The following is a 14,850-nucleotide window of genomic DNA, read 5'->3' on the forward strand; positions in this document are numbered from 1 at the left end:
GCACATATTCCACAGTGGTTTCTTCCGCAAAAACTCCAGCAAGTAGCCGGAACTTGTCATTTCAGACTGAATTCTCTCGATCAGTGGGTCTCTTCAGTTCTAGTTTAGTACTTTTGGATATCTTTGAGAAGCAGTTTACCCACCATGGGTCAACTCCTATGTGTTCACCTCTAAATATTCAAGAAGCGATGTTCTGCATTTGGTCTTAATTGCAATGTTGGACTTGATCCGGGGAAACTCACTTGTACTCTCGATTTACCCTGTGAGGGAAGATGATGCTGCCACTTACATCCAATTAATTTAGTCTCCAGAAGTCTACAAAAAATTAATTTGTCTCTCCTTTTTTCATATTTACACATATGATACTCTCCCTGGTAATGTCGCTTTCTGTTTTAACATTCATTCCTCCGATCACAAGGAGGATGTCATGTCTGGCAACTGTCTACAGTGAATAGCATTAAAAGATGTGCCCTGTAATAATGAATAATATAAAATATAATCAACTTGATAAGACCAGGTGAGTTATCTGAACATCAAGACAAAACACAGATATCCATATAATGCCTTTTTATTAACAGTAATAGATTTCAAGACAGATCTCTAAGGAGGACGCATTGATACTACGCCAGATTTCCCCAGATTAAAATTTAGCGCTGTACTTACTGGTCTCCATTTTTAAAGTGTCTTAGTTACTGACTTGCGTAGTATAAGAACAATGGCAGTGTGGTGTTGGCCATCCATTCTGCCAATGACACTGTTGTTCCATTAGGTTGTACCACTTCCTATCCGTCTGCTCTTGCTTAATCTTAGAATGTCTGCGGTAACAGTTCTCTGGCCACCTGCCCTGCTCTTCCTGTCGTTGATATTGTTATTAATGACGACCAGCCCTGGTGATGGATTTAGTTCCTGAAGGGGCCTCTTTGTCTTGCAAACTGCTGTATATGTTTTGACCTTTAAGCCCAATGTCAGCTGCATTAGAGCAGTGCTCTTCCTGGTCCCCTGTGATATTCCATTGCGGTTGTGCTGTATTCCACCACAGGGACAGGCCATCCAAGCACTTGTTTTAATGATGAAGGGTGTTTCGTAAAACTTAAGCAAATTTACATGTGCTGACAAAATCTTGATTTAGATTTTTTTTTTAAATGCTCATTTGTGCTCAGCTACCCTATGAAATTGGGATCTCTGTAATCGGTGGGGTTTTTCCCATGAGTCTGTCTGTCCGTCAGTGCCCCGTGTCCGTGTGTCTGTCCGCAGGCTCTCCAGGGGACGCTGCAGGAGCGCCAGAGCGATCTGGACTATCTGACGGCCACCATGGAGCAGGTGTGCCAGAAAGCCCCGCCCGAGGTCGGCCACAGGTACCGCGTGGAGCTGGAGCCCATCGCTCTGCGCTGGCGGAAGCTGTCCGAGCTGCTGTCGGAGCGGGCGCAGACGCTGCAGAACCTGATGGAGAAACTGCAGCAGTTCCAGGTACCAATCTGTCTGAAATTAAAGCAAGCTGAAGTGATCCGGATTGAATTTAATAGCGAGAGAGAGGGACAGGCACTCGGTATTAATACGCTTCCCCTTGCTGCTCCACTCAGAATGACACAAAGACCCTGAAGAAGTGGATGGCGGAAGTGGATGTGTTCTTGAATGAAGAATGGCCAGCGCTCGGCGACTCAGAGGCTCTGGAGAAACAGCTGGAGCAGTGCACGGTGGGGGGGGGGGGGGGGCATCTGAAAAAGGGGATGGGGGTGGGTTGGGGGGGAGGTCAACAGAAACAAGGCACCGTGAAGGTGAATTTTTAGCTGTGAAATATGTTTTACAGGTAGAACTGGTTGTTTCCTGTTCTTATTAGACCATTTGTGTGTTAGATCACCTGCTTGTGTGTTGCTTACCTGTGAGTCCCTTTCATCCGCGTTTCCCTCACCTGTGTGGCTCAGGCTCTTGTAAATGACATCAACACCATCCAGCCCAGCCTGAATGGCATCAATGAGGTGGGCCACGCCCTAAAGAGGGAGGCAGAGCCAGCCTTCGCCAGCAAGCTGCAGAAAGAGATCGCAGAGCTCAATGCCCAGTGGGAGAACATCTGTAAACAGGTAAGCAATGCCGACAAACAAATTAACGTCGGCTCCAAATTGGTTATCAATAGCTGTAAACGGGTTAATTGTGTGTTTAAAAAAGCCACACATATCCTGAAAACAGGTAAACTGTGTCCGCAGGTGGGTAAAGATCTAGAAACAGGTATTTGGTCCACATCCTTTCTTACGATGTCCTTATGGCTGTATGTGTGATTCCTCCTCGTGGTGTTTTCCCTCAGGCTTATGCAAAGAAGTCAGCTCTGAAAGGCGGCTTGGACCGCACCGTGAGCCTTCGGAAAGACCTCTCAGAGATGCAGGAGTGGATCAACCAGGCAGAGGAGGAGTTCCTGGAGCGGGACTTCCAGTACAAAACCCCGGAGGAGCTGCGCAAGGGCGTGGAGGAACTGAAGGTGTGAGCAAATGCGTGCCCCGCCCCCAGGACTGAGTGGATGCAGGCAGAATGCACGTGACCATGCAGCTGGGAAGAGACGTAGCAATGCTAGCCATACCAATCACTGGTGGTCACCAGAGCTATGTCCTCAGTATGTCCTCAGTGGGTAATCATCGTGCTGTAGGTCATGTATAAGGTGCCATTGAAATTTATCATCTGGTATGCATGGTAATATTAGAGGCAGGAATTATGTTTCTAGTGGTAATCATTATAATGCTGCTGGATTTCAGACCTGGTTGCTTTTGCACCCCAGTTTAACAGAAACAAAGTAGATCAAAGTTTCTTACAAAATGGTCGCTGACAATGTGAAAAATCTGTATGGTTTGTGCATCGGTGTCTGTCTCTGTCTCTCAGAGGGCTCAGGAGGAGGTGGCTCAGAAGGAGGTGAAGGTGAACCTGCTGACAGAGTCAGTGAACAGCTTCCTCTCCAAGGCCCCACCGGCTGCTCATGAAGCCCTCACCGCCGAACTGCAAGTCCTGACCAACAACTACCAGCGCCTCTGCAGCCGTCTCAACGGGAAGGTCAAGACCCTGGAGGTAACCTCTGACCTCTAACCCTCATACTTACACTTTTGAACTACAGTACCAGTCAAAAGTTTGGACGCACCTACTCATAGAAGGGTTTTCTTTATTATATACTGTTTTCCACAATTTAGCATAATAGTAAAGACATCAAATCTATGCAATAACACAAATGGAATTATGCAGTGAACAAAAAAAATGTTAAACAAATCAAAACTATGATATAGTTCAGATTTTTGAAAGAAGCCAAAATATTTTTAAAAATTCATTTTTTTGGAAAGAAATTCATACATAGGCATCAACTTCACTATTTATATTTGTCTAAGAAATAAATTTCATTCAAAAGTCTTTAGATCAAAATGTAATTGAATGGATGTTTCCCATTGTCTTCCCAGATGTGCCCAGACTTTTGACTGGTACTGTATTCTTATCTGTTAGTCACCCTTTCTCCAATTCTTGGTTCTACTTTACTATTGACCTGGTCTCTGTCATGATCACCACTGTTTCTTTTCCCTGTTCACTACTGGTATGTCCTTCCCATACTGAAATCTGCTGCATGAGCAGTTTGGATGTATGTTTGAACATTCATTGCAGTGAAAGAGAAAGAACGAGTTTAAAAGAGAGGGGAATGTGTTTTGTCTGTGTGGTTAAGTAACAGGTCAGAGGTATCCTACTCACCAGGAATGCATCAATCAGCATAATCAAGCATCTTTCTGATCATAATTCTCATGAAACAGCTGAACATACACTATGCAAAAGCATATCAAAATATAAAAGTGAGTCCGTTTATTTTTTCAATTTGCTGGCTAGCTGCAAAAGTCCGTCTGCACCAAAGCATTAGCTTGTGGTGGAGCCCTGTGTTAAAGTACAATCAAAAGCGTAAGGATGTAAAAAGTAACTTAACTTGGCGTGATCCGCTGCGCTAATCTTCACCAAGGCATCTTCACCATATGTCTTCTGTTAGAATAGAGACATGATGAGGAGAGCTCCCTCCCATGTTTAGATGATTCACTGAGTGCTGTTTTGCTTTTGTAAGATTTAATGAAGTTAAGGCTTGGATTAAACATACACTATTCATATAGCATGCACTGTTATCTTAGTTTGTGTTCCTGAAGTCTCCTGCACTGATTTCAGGTCTGTGTCTCAGTGCTTTGGTCTCCTGCACTAGCGAGGCCGTAGCGTCTGCTTCTCAGCAGTGTTACAGGAGAATTGCTTCTTGGGGTGGCAAAGATTACAAAACCTAGTCTGAGAGTAAGTGATGCAGTTGGAGAAAAAGTGGATAAGAAATAAGAGAATGTATATACAATTAACAGTATGTACTGTAGGTCCGTGTATATGTGTTTGCATTTACATTCACGTTTAGTCATCTTGCTGATGCTCCTATCCGGTGGAACTCATGAAAAACAGATACAAACTGCATCTAATACAGTTTCATGAAAGACGGGACACAGCTGGTCACGCCCGAGCATGCCCCAGCCCCTTACACTGTGCTGTTTTATTACGGGTGCGAAATGACGCTGATAATAAACAGATGAACGCGTGAGATGATTCCATCGCTCGGATTTTTTAGCTTTTTCAGAGATGTGAAATGAAACGGCCTTAGCTCTGCGTGAGAGGCGGAGCCCATGCAGATGCGAACTGCAGCAGCTGCCTTTTCAAATTTGAGATCACTGTCCATCCATTGCGCAGTTAAGCCGAACATGGAAAAAGAACCACATCTGAGCTTCCAATGCCTTGAACTGTATAAAGCTCATTACTGAAGTATTTAGCAGTGAAGGTGAATTGAGATATTGCGCTGATTGTGAAGTGCACTCCTTAAGGCACGGTCAGAGCTGTTTGCAGTGCAGTACTTAAATGCATTTTATATGATGGCAGAAACTTGTAAAAAATGTGCTGTTTGGATCATTATATCATTAAATAATTTAAAGTATTTTTACATGATTTTTTTTTTTTTCCATGGATATTTATGATCTTGTTTCTGGGACTGCTGCAGTTATTGCTTCATAGACAGATGAGTTGCAGTTAGCCTTTTCTGTGTACAGTGGAGAAAACTGAACTTTTTTCTTTGGTTAATTTTTTTCACTTGTTTAATCAAATGTGTTGTATTACATTTGCTTGAATTCTTTTGTCTTTGTGAGACCAGAGCAGACATTGGACTCTGTAGTTGTTTCTTTCTGTCACTTCCATATCGCTTATATGCTAGCATTAGGTAGCTAACCAGCTCTACGGTTGTTAGCAGGAGCTGTGCAATTGCTATGTTTGTGTCATGGTTTGAGCACGATAAGTGCTCATGAACTTGAGTTGTAACAGTGTTTGAGTCACACTTCATACATCACAACATTGATCTGTAATATCGTAAATAAATAATGCCATCATCCGATGGCCAGCAGAGCCTTTGAGCCCTTAATCACGTGGTCCGGTGTCTGACTGGTACATCGGGCACCTTGAGTGATTACTCTCTGTCCCTTAGTCTGTGACAGGAAGATTGTCCAGAGCTCTGCATTGCGAGTGGTGGTGGTGCGTGTGCGCGTGCATGCGTGCGTGCGTGCGTGTGTGCATGCGTGTGTGTGTGTGTGTGTGTGTGTGTGTGTGTGTGTGTGTTAAGGGGGTGTGTGATTACATAGTGCTCTGCACTATTTGGGTTATTTAAGCCCTGCAGGTGCTCTTTTCTGTCCTCCTGTGAGCACGCAGGATAATCTTGCAGAATTCCAAATTGAATTGTTCTGGTGGGCCTTGGTCACATTTCTTATCATTTTTGGCCCCACACATCAATGTCATAGATAAAACCTGGCTTAATCCCATTGTGAAAAATGTTAAGTCCTTTCCTAATTGGTCGTCTGATGTTGTATTTTTTTTTATTATTATGAATAAAGCTCTGAGCTTTTTTCTCAGTTCTTGGATGGCTAGAGTAAGATGACCAGATGCACTTGTACTCTCTCTCTCTGAATCCAGGAAGTTTGGGCTTGCTGGGGGGAACTGCTTTCCTATCTGGAGCAGGAGAACAACTGGCTGGATGAGCTAGAGAAGAAGCTGCAAGAGACAGAGAACATCCAAGGAGGAGCGGAAGAGATCTCTGAAGCTCTGGATGTGAGTTTCCCTCAAACACCTCATCCCAAAGCCGCTAGCCTGACATGAGACCTGATGAATTCCACACCTGTACAGAACCTCTCCATGAATTTCTCTCTCAGAAAGACCAGACTCCCATTCCCTCTTGCCCGTTTTCGCTCACCCCCGTCTCTCTTGCCCTTTCCCTCTCGCCTCCTCTCTCTCCTTTAGGCTTTGGAGACCTTGCTTCGTCACCCAGAGGACAATCGGACCCAGATCGGAGAGCTGGCCCAGACGTTGATGGACGGTGGGGTCCTGGATGAGATCATTAAACAGAAGCTGGATGCATTTAACACACGCTGGGAGGAGCTCATGAGGCTGGTGAGCGAGGGAAAACATGTTATGGATGAGGCCTCTGCTGCTTATGATGGTGGAGTAATGTGTAATGGATAAGCATTATGGCTAGCTGGCTCTTGTACGCTATCAGTAGCCAGCATGTTGCTTACAGTCTTAAGTACTTCATATGAAATGATTACAGTAAATGATACGCAATTGGGATCACTCTCCTCCTAATTTATTTTTATGCAGATTATGTCATTCAGACTCTTGGCTGATGTGCTTTGTTTAACAACATTCATTTTATTAAGTAGTAGACATTTAAAGTAGGTTTTCAGTACTTCATTGTGATAGCTAGCTGTACATGCAAATTATTATAATTCTTAAAATTAAAATAATTAATATTAAATAATCGTATTAGTTTGCTTTTTTATGAACTGCAGTTCATATTTGTTTTTCAGTTTAGGAAACCTGTTGAAAGCCATTTTATGTCCTTGGTGGTTTGTATATTTGTCAAAATGCAGCCGTAATTAATAATTCACCAACTTTGAATACAAAAAACAGTCTTCAGAAACCCATTGAACACCAGCATCTTTCCACAGTTCATATTGGATGCAAAGTTGAAGCCCTCACAGATCTACCAGGTGCAAGTGGTTAACAAAAAGTATCCGGTGCACAAATAGATATGCCAGTCCACCAGGTGTGTGTCAACTCCTGTGTGCTGGAGCAAAGTATTAATGCATCATACAGTACAGACGTCATGAACAAAAGGACAGACAGATTAGTATCCAGCCTTTAAATCTGTTTAGTCCCTCTGTCTGCGAAGCGGGCGTCAAAGGGAGATGCGTTCTGTGAAGTGTCAGTCTGTGGCCAGGCAACAGAACATGGAGCAGGGAATCTCCTCACCATGTGTGTTCATCATCTATAAAGGAGAGGAGCTGGTCAAGCTTTCAGATGGCACACGTGTGTTTGTGAGTATGATAGACAGACATCGAAGGGACAGACAGACAGACAGACAGACAGGTAAACAAGCAGGTAGACGGACACGTGATATCAGGACAGACAGACAGATGACGAGACAAATGGCCAGACAGATAAGGAGACAGACAACAGGACGGGAACTGACGAAGGGAGAAGACAGATGGCCAGAGATGGGGAGACAGTAATGTTTACCTAGATGCAGAAAGATAGAGACGGACACAGAGATGGATTGATTGAATTTGGGTGCACCGATGTACCAATTTTTAATAGTCTCTGCCTTCGGCATTTGTAAAAATCCTGCAGGTGATTGTTTTACCAAAGAAGATCTAGATTTTACAAGGATAGAGTGCCTGAAGTGAGAACAGCAGATACCAAACAAATACGTAGCGATTGTCCAAATAAATAATATTTATGTGCACTTTATGTAGGCCTACTATATTTAAATATTGAAGTATTTATAATTATCAGTATTATTGATGTTACAGAATTTATTTCATGTTTATCTAGCCTGTTTTGTAAAAAAACTATTCGATTAACCTACAGGAATTAATCCTGCTCATAACATGAGAACTTCTTACAACAATGGGAAAATGGGATTCAATTCCCGATGATTTGGTTAACAATCCGTGCTTCATTGAACAGACAATAGAGTTCAAATAAGCTCCATCAGTCAATGGTGTTCTTCATTTCAGATACTATAGACCAGTGTGTTGATGTATGAAATATGATTTAAACATAATTACAACATATTAGTGAACACTGAGTGTGGTGAAGCTGTGACACAAAATGCAGCAGCTGAATAAATTGCTCCGTGCAACTTCAGGCACAGCCTGCTAGCCTGCTAATGTAAGCATATCAGCCAAGTTTTTCAAAGAGACAAAAACAGACAATCGCCCTGGAGATTCCAGCGTCTGATCTGCGAAACGATTACATGGAGGAAAGAGCTCAAGGAAATTTGGTACGGCAAATCTGATTAACCATCTGAAAGTACGTCATCCCTCAGAGCATCTCGCGTTCATGGTATGACTGAAGCAATAAACTCAGTTACCAGCAAACGGGGGGGGGGGAAAAAGCAAATGGCAACACAGCTGTCTTGGAGCAATCTTTGCAGCTTTCGCAGAAATTGCTGCGACAATCCAAGGGGCAAGAAAATGACAGGAAAATTAGGAGAATTTATTGCAGCGTATAAGCTATTTTACATTGTAAATGATTTGGGTTTCTGCCACATTATTCAATATGTTCAGTCTCAGTACATTGCAGGTGCTTTCTCTTATGATTCTTTGCATGAACAGCACATCCATATACTCATAAGATAACATTTCAGTGGCAAGCCTTAAAAATGTTTCCTCTCTCCAGGTGGGCTTCAAATGATTAAAAGTAGTTTCGTGCTCAGCACAGACATGCAAGATAATTTCCATTGCATTTCACAAAATATCTTAAAGGAGAAAACCTAATGCTTGTTTGTATTTTTTCTTTTTTACTTAAATGCATTCAGAGTACAGGGATAGGGTTAGTTTGGCGTTTACGGACTCCAGAAAAGCAGGCACACATGTATCAAATACACAGCCAATCACTTTTGTAAGGTTAGCTAATTAATAAGCGCATTATGCACAAATGCATCTTTACTCAATATAAATATGCATTGCTCTATGATAGTGTCATAAAATGTCTTGGAGTGTAGTTCTGGAATGTACTGTGGTATAAGACCTTGGGCTGTAATTCCTGCACAGGTCTATAAATAGTTAATCATGCCTTGGATTAGTTTGTGACTTGCACCCTTGCCATTAGCGCTGAGATTATGATGTAATCAAAGCCTTTGGTGTACCTACGGAATCAGTCAGTCACTGTAAATCTCTAGAGGTCCAAGATGCGGAGCCCACCCTACAGAAGTGTAAATGGCCTTGTCTGCCATATCATCCCTTTGCCTGTAAGTCATTGCATTTTTTTTAAATGGTGGTTGTGATGGGGTGCAGGCCAGGAGGGAGAGAAGGGGCAATTGTTAAGAGGTTTTTGTTTTCCGTTGAGGGGTTTTTAAGCGATCGTGCAGTGAGGTTGTGAGTGTGACTCTGCTTCCTCAGGCAGTACAGCGGCAGCAGCAGCTGGAGAGGAGCATCCAGTGGGCCCAGGAGAACGACAAGGCTCTGCGTCTCATCCAGGAGTCCCTGCTGGCCACCGACCGGCACCTCTCCGCCTACATTGCTGACCACATCGATGCCAGCCAGATACCACAAGAGGCTCAGGTGAGCTCGGGATGAAGGAAAGAGAGCGAGAGGAGGATGAAGGAGTGAGGGGGGGAAGGGGGGAGGAGTTTGAAGGATGACTGAAGCTGTGCGGAAAACCAGACGTGTGAAAAATCAAGGAGAGCTCTAGTATAGTACCCTGACCCACACGCACCATGCGTGTGCATTTGCGGGTATCGGGAGGCTCGGTATGTATCTGTGCCTGCTTCCCTTTGACATACACAGAGCTCAGGTGTGCTGAAAGTCGAGTGGCGTCTGGATTGAAGCGCGGGGCGAACAGCTCTGTAACTAAAAATGGGTTGCACAGAGGAGGGAGAGTGGTGTTCCCGTCAGAAGGAGCCATTACTCACTGTCAGCCCATAGTGCTGAAATGAGCTTATTTACCAAAGCCAGCTTTCTCCTTGCAGCGCAGCACGCAATTAAGGACAGAGAGAGATTTGTATTAGCAGGGCCCTGGGGGTCGGTTCATCACTCTCACATTACAAAGCAGCCATGAATTCATTAGAATACATGACACATACCCTCTCGGCCTCCTGGCATTCCCACCATGCCTCTGTCTCCAGTTATCTTCTGCTATCTTACAGTCAGAAGAGGGAAAGTATTAGGACATGTGCGATTACAAGCGAGAGGAGCCTCAGTTGCTGTAATGACGCTGAAGCGTTGAGGCAATGAAGAATGATGGGATGTTCACGCTGGCCGCTCACTTCAGAGGAACTGCCTGAAATGCTCCCTCTGAACATCGCGCCACCTGGTGGAGGAGCAGAAGAGCTGCAAGGCCTCCCACTGTAGCCACTTCAAAGAGCGCGTCGTAATGTGTTTTACAGAAAATCCAGGCAGAGCTGACCAGCCATGAGCAGAGTCTGGAGGAGATGAAGAAGAAGAACGAGGCAAGGGATCCATCGGAGAGGATTCGCTCCCAGATTGACATGACACAGGTGAGATATAAAGGCCGGAAAGTGAGCTGAGATACTGAGGGCTAATATACAGGTGAGACACGAAGGTCAGAAAGAGAGGTGAGATAGGAAGGTCCAATACACAGGCGAAATATAAAGTACTGAAAGAGAGCTGAGATAGGGAAGCGCAATGCACAGTTGGGATTTAAAGGCCTGAAAGAGAGCTGAGATAGGGAGGTCCAATACACATGTGAAATATAAAGTCCGGAAAGAGAGCTAAGATAGGGAAGTCCAATACACAGGTGAGATATAAAGCCCTGAAAGAGAGCTGAGATGGGGAGGTCGAATACACACGTGAGCTGTGCAGGTCAGACATAAAGGTGAGATACACAAGGTCCGTTGCACAGGTGGGATATGCACGTCCAGCACATAGGTGTGATGCATAGATCTGTATCACACAGGGGAGATGCATAGGTCCAACACACAAGTGAGATACAGATGTCCAGCTCAGGTGAGATACGCATGTCCAGCATACAGGTCTTCATCTCATTAAAACAATATGTCAGTTATTTTACAAATTCTCACGTTCCCTCAGTTTCCATCTCAAGGTGATGCTGAATTAAGGGGCTGCTAATTATTACTTCATGCATGTGTGACTTGTGACGGTAACATCAGAGCTCTGCAGTGTGTGTCTGTGGGACTGCCCTGAAAAAGCTCTGCCTCTTTCTGTGTGCAGAAAAAGCTCCAGGAGGTGTCCACCAAGTTCCGGATCTTCCAGAAACCGGCGAACTTCGAGAAGCGTCTGCAGGATTGCCAGCGGGTCCTGGACGAGGTGAAGGCACAGCTCAGCGTGCTGGGGATCCGCAGCGTGGAGCAGGACGTGGTGCAGTCCCAGCTGGACCAGTGCATGGTGGGTAGGAGGCGCACGGGTGGCTCCCCCGGCAGTGTAGTTTCGCACTGTGCCGTTTCGTTTCTCCCTACAGAAGTTTTATAAGAGAGGTTTCTCCTCTCCTCTGTTTCTCCCTGCAGAAGTTTTACAAGAGTCTGAGTGAAGTGAAGGCGGAGGTGGAGACGGTGATAAAGACGGGGCGCCAGATCGTGCAGAGGCAGCAGACGGAGAACCCCAAAGAGCTGGACGACCGTCTGACCGCTCTCAAGCTGCTGTACAACGAGCTGGGAGCCCAGGTCAGTCGGTCGGGGTCCTACGTGACCCCCCACCCCCGCAGTGTCACAGCAACATCCTCTCCCTCTCCTATTTATAGTTTGCAGCTGCAGCAGAATCCTCTCATGATGGCGATGCTCTCATGTGATCAGGAGGTGGCGGGGCCTTTCCCGGACACCTTACGTCATTAGTCAGGCTTATTTTGGCAAGGCTAAATAGCACACATGCTTTTAATTTCTGTGAATTGAGGGGTGTTTCTTAAATTGCATCAACCTATTAGTGTAACATTGGTGTTGCCATCCTATGAAAATACTGTCTCTATGTTCCCTCTAGATTTGCCTTACAACAGTGCGCAGCTACCATCTCATTCATTTTACTGTCAGACTAAACCTCTCATCTTTTTCCCTCCTATTGGCAATGCACTTAGATTTGTACCTTCCCTCCTTACTTACTGTGCTTCAAACTTGGTGTTACTGACCTGAATTCTGTGACTCAGTCAGTGCTCATGTTCAAGGTCCTAATAATCAGTTGTTTGTCTGATTTAGTGGGTCTCTCACATGGCAGATCAATCAGTCTGATTTTCTGGAAAGCTAGCATCCACAACAGTGAGACAGTCTGTTCCTCCTGGGTCTGCCCATTGCACTCCCTTCTTACCCCACCAGGGGGCAGCACTATCTGAGTGTGTCCCATACAGGAGTAATACACATAAAACGGAATGCAGTGGTCTGTAAAAGTGAACTCCCTGTTGTTGTTGAGCGCTTATGAAACAGACATTAAAACGTCATGTTTTTAGGTCCACTCGTATTTCCTCGCATAGTGGAACAGATCTAATAAAGCGATAATTAAAGAATAAAATGAGCTGTTGAGTTTAGAGGGCCTTGTGAAGAGAGACCTGTGTGGAGGGTGATGAGAAGCCATCTGAAAGCAAAGCTGTCTGTGAGCAGGTGACGGAGGGGAAGCAGGAGCTGGAGAAGATTCTCAAGTTGTCGCGGAAACTGCGGAAGGAGGTGAACAGTCTGACGGAATGGCTGGCTGCGACGGATGCGGAGCTGACCCGGAGGTCAGCGGTTGAGGGCATGCCCAGTGACTTGGATGCTGAGGTGGCCTGGGCTAAGGTAGGAGAACAGTCATACCAACCATTACACATCTCTCACACAGCTCTTTACATCACGTTTCATGTAAATTTCTCATTCTCAGATAACACACACACACACACACACACACACACACACACTCACACACACATGCACACACACCTGGCCCCTCTCACGTACCTGTTTCACATACCTGACAAATCCATTCCCTTTCACAGACATAGGAATCATCTACCTGGCCTCACGCACTTGTTTTACACACCTCTCTCTCAGCACCTTGACCTCTGCTACCTGTCATGGCTCACACACCTGTGTCACACACCTGGCTCGTCCCTCAGGCCACACAGAAAGAGACGGAGCGGCACCAGCCCCAGCTGCAGGGCGTGACCGAGCTGGCCAACGCCCTGAAGGCCATGCTCCAGGGGCAGGAGAGTCTGGTGGACGACAAGGTCAGTCTGCTCAACTGCAACTGGATCGCGGTGACGTCCCGCAGTGAGGAGTGGCTCAACCTGCTGCTAGTAAGTCATCACACTGCCGTTTGTCTGTATGACTGCCTTCATTGTGCTCTCTCAGTGAGACTGCGCTCTGCTCTCTCTCAGTGAGACTGCACTCTGCTCTCTCTCAGTGAGACTGCGCTCTGCTCTCTCTCAGTGAGACTGTGCTGTGCTTTCTCAGTGAGACTGGATTCTGTTCTCACAGTGAGCCACTCTCTAAAGGCCCTGACTCTTCTGTGGTATTTCGGTCAGAGGGCAGAATGTGATATGTTTATCATAGTGGATGTGTAAACATTTGAGGGATATTGGGGGCTGGTGGGATAACGCCTGCAGTGAAGGTCACTGGCACAAACGCTGGAGGCCGTTGTTCTAGATGGAGCGAGCGGATAATCTGTGTAACTGTCTCCCTCACAGGACTACCAGCGTCAGATGGAATCACTGGATCAGAACATTGCCCAGATCACCGCCTGGATGTACCGAGCCGAGATCCTGCTGGATGAGGCCGACACCCAGGCCGCCACTGACCAGGTGCTAAAGGTGAGGGAGAGAGAGGTTTTACCACCACACCATGTGTGCCTTCAGCCGTGCTCTGTCTTGGTGAGTGCTGGGCTGCAATCACTTGGATATAATTGTATTTACCCAGCATTTGTGCTTGAAGTTTCACATTAAATTGATGATTTGGAGTAAAAGTCCTGCCCTGGGATGGTGCCCATTCGAGGAGGTTGGGGCATATTTGGACCTTAAACTGTTTTATGCCTCAGACTTTGGCACAGCTTCCGCCCACATCAGTGCTCTTTGCCTGTGTTTAGCCTGTGCTACCTGAGTTACATGCCTGTCCTGGCTGCGCAGGGTTTGCGGGCGGAGCTGGAGGACATGCGTGTGAAGGTGGAGGGGGTTCAGGCGCAGGCTGCGGACCTGGTAAAGAACAGAGGGGAGCATTGTCGGGCCCTGGTCGAGCCCAAAGTGGAGCAGCTCAGCCAGCGCTTTGAGGAGGTCTCCCGGAGGATCAAAACAGGACAGGTACTGTGCTTAGGGGGTGTACCAGACAGGTCTGCCAAAGCAGACCTAATCCACTCTAAATACTCTGATGAAATCAGTCACTGGCAAAGCACACCTTTACTCAAATCACTGTGAATTCAGTGTGTAATGTCAGTGTGTAAAGTGTGTGTGTGTCTCTCTGTAACATTAGTGTGTGTTGTTCATATGAATTAAGAGTGTGCATAACACCGTATGTATATACTAGTGTATGTTATGTGAGAGTATAGTATGTGCACGCGCATTTGATTTGAATTTGTAAGATACATGAAAGTGCAGTGACTGCGTTGCATGTGTTTGTGTCTGTGTATAGACTGCGGCCTCAGCCAAGGAGGTGGAGCAGTACCACAGTGAGGCTCGAATCTGGCTAGACCTGCTGGAGGAGGAGGTGCAGCAGGGGGAGAACTTGAAGGAGGAGGATTTCCAGCAAGATGGAGTGAGTTACACAGCTGCTACACCCCCCACCTCCAAACCAATGCTGATCAGTCTGGAATTGAGCAACAATTTAAAGCAATGATTTGTCTTCATGTCATTAAT

General features: G+C 45.7%; 1 protein-coding gene across 7 annotated transcripts in view; it reads left to right on the forward strand.

The window, feature by feature from the left end:
• Nucleotides 1-14,850, forward strand: part of dmd (dystrophin) — a 162,037-nt gene that overhangs the window by 81,205 nt on the left and 65,982 nt on the right. For all 7 annotated transcript variants that reach the window (XM_036540281.1, XM_036540280.1, XM_036540282.1 and 4 more), the window contains 16 exons: nt 1,255-1,467; nt 1,581-1,694; nt 1,923-2,078; nt 2,300-2,470; nt 2,866-3,048; nt 5,986-6,120; nt 6,310-6,459; nt 9,474-9,635; nt 10,460-10,570; nt 11,265-11,438; nt 11,558-11,713; nt 12,635-12,805; nt 13,123-13,302; nt 13,693-13,815; nt 14,128-14,298; nt 14,627-14,749. In XM_036540281.1, coding sequence (XP_036396174.1) covers nt 1,255-1,467; nt 1,581-1,694; nt 1,923-2,078; nt 2,300-2,470; nt 2,866-3,048; nt 5,986-6,120; nt 6,310-6,459; nt 9,474-9,635; nt 10,460-10,570; nt 11,265-11,438; nt 11,558-11,713; nt 12,635-12,805; nt 13,123-13,302; nt 13,693-13,815; nt 14,128-14,298; nt 14,627-14,749 — 2,493 coding nt within the window. The remainder of the gene's footprint in view (nt 1-1,254; nt 1,468-1,580; nt 1,695-1,922; nt 2,079-2,299; nt 2,471-2,865; nt 3,049-5,985; nt 6,121-6,309; nt 6,460-9,473; nt 9,636-10,459; nt 10,571-11,264; nt 11,439-11,557; nt 11,714-12,634; nt 12,806-13,122; nt 13,303-13,692; nt 13,816-14,127; nt 14,299-14,626; nt 14,750-14,850) is intronic.

The sequence above is a fragment of the Megalops cyprinoides genome, chromosome 11 (assembly GCF_013368585.1).
Source record: "Megalops cyprinoides isolate fMegCyp1 chromosome 11, fMegCyp1.pri, whole genome shotgun sequence".
In the NCBI taxonomy this organism is placed as follows: Eukaryota; Metazoa; Chordata; class Actinopteri; order Elopiformes; family Megalopidae; genus Megalops; species Megalops cyprinoides.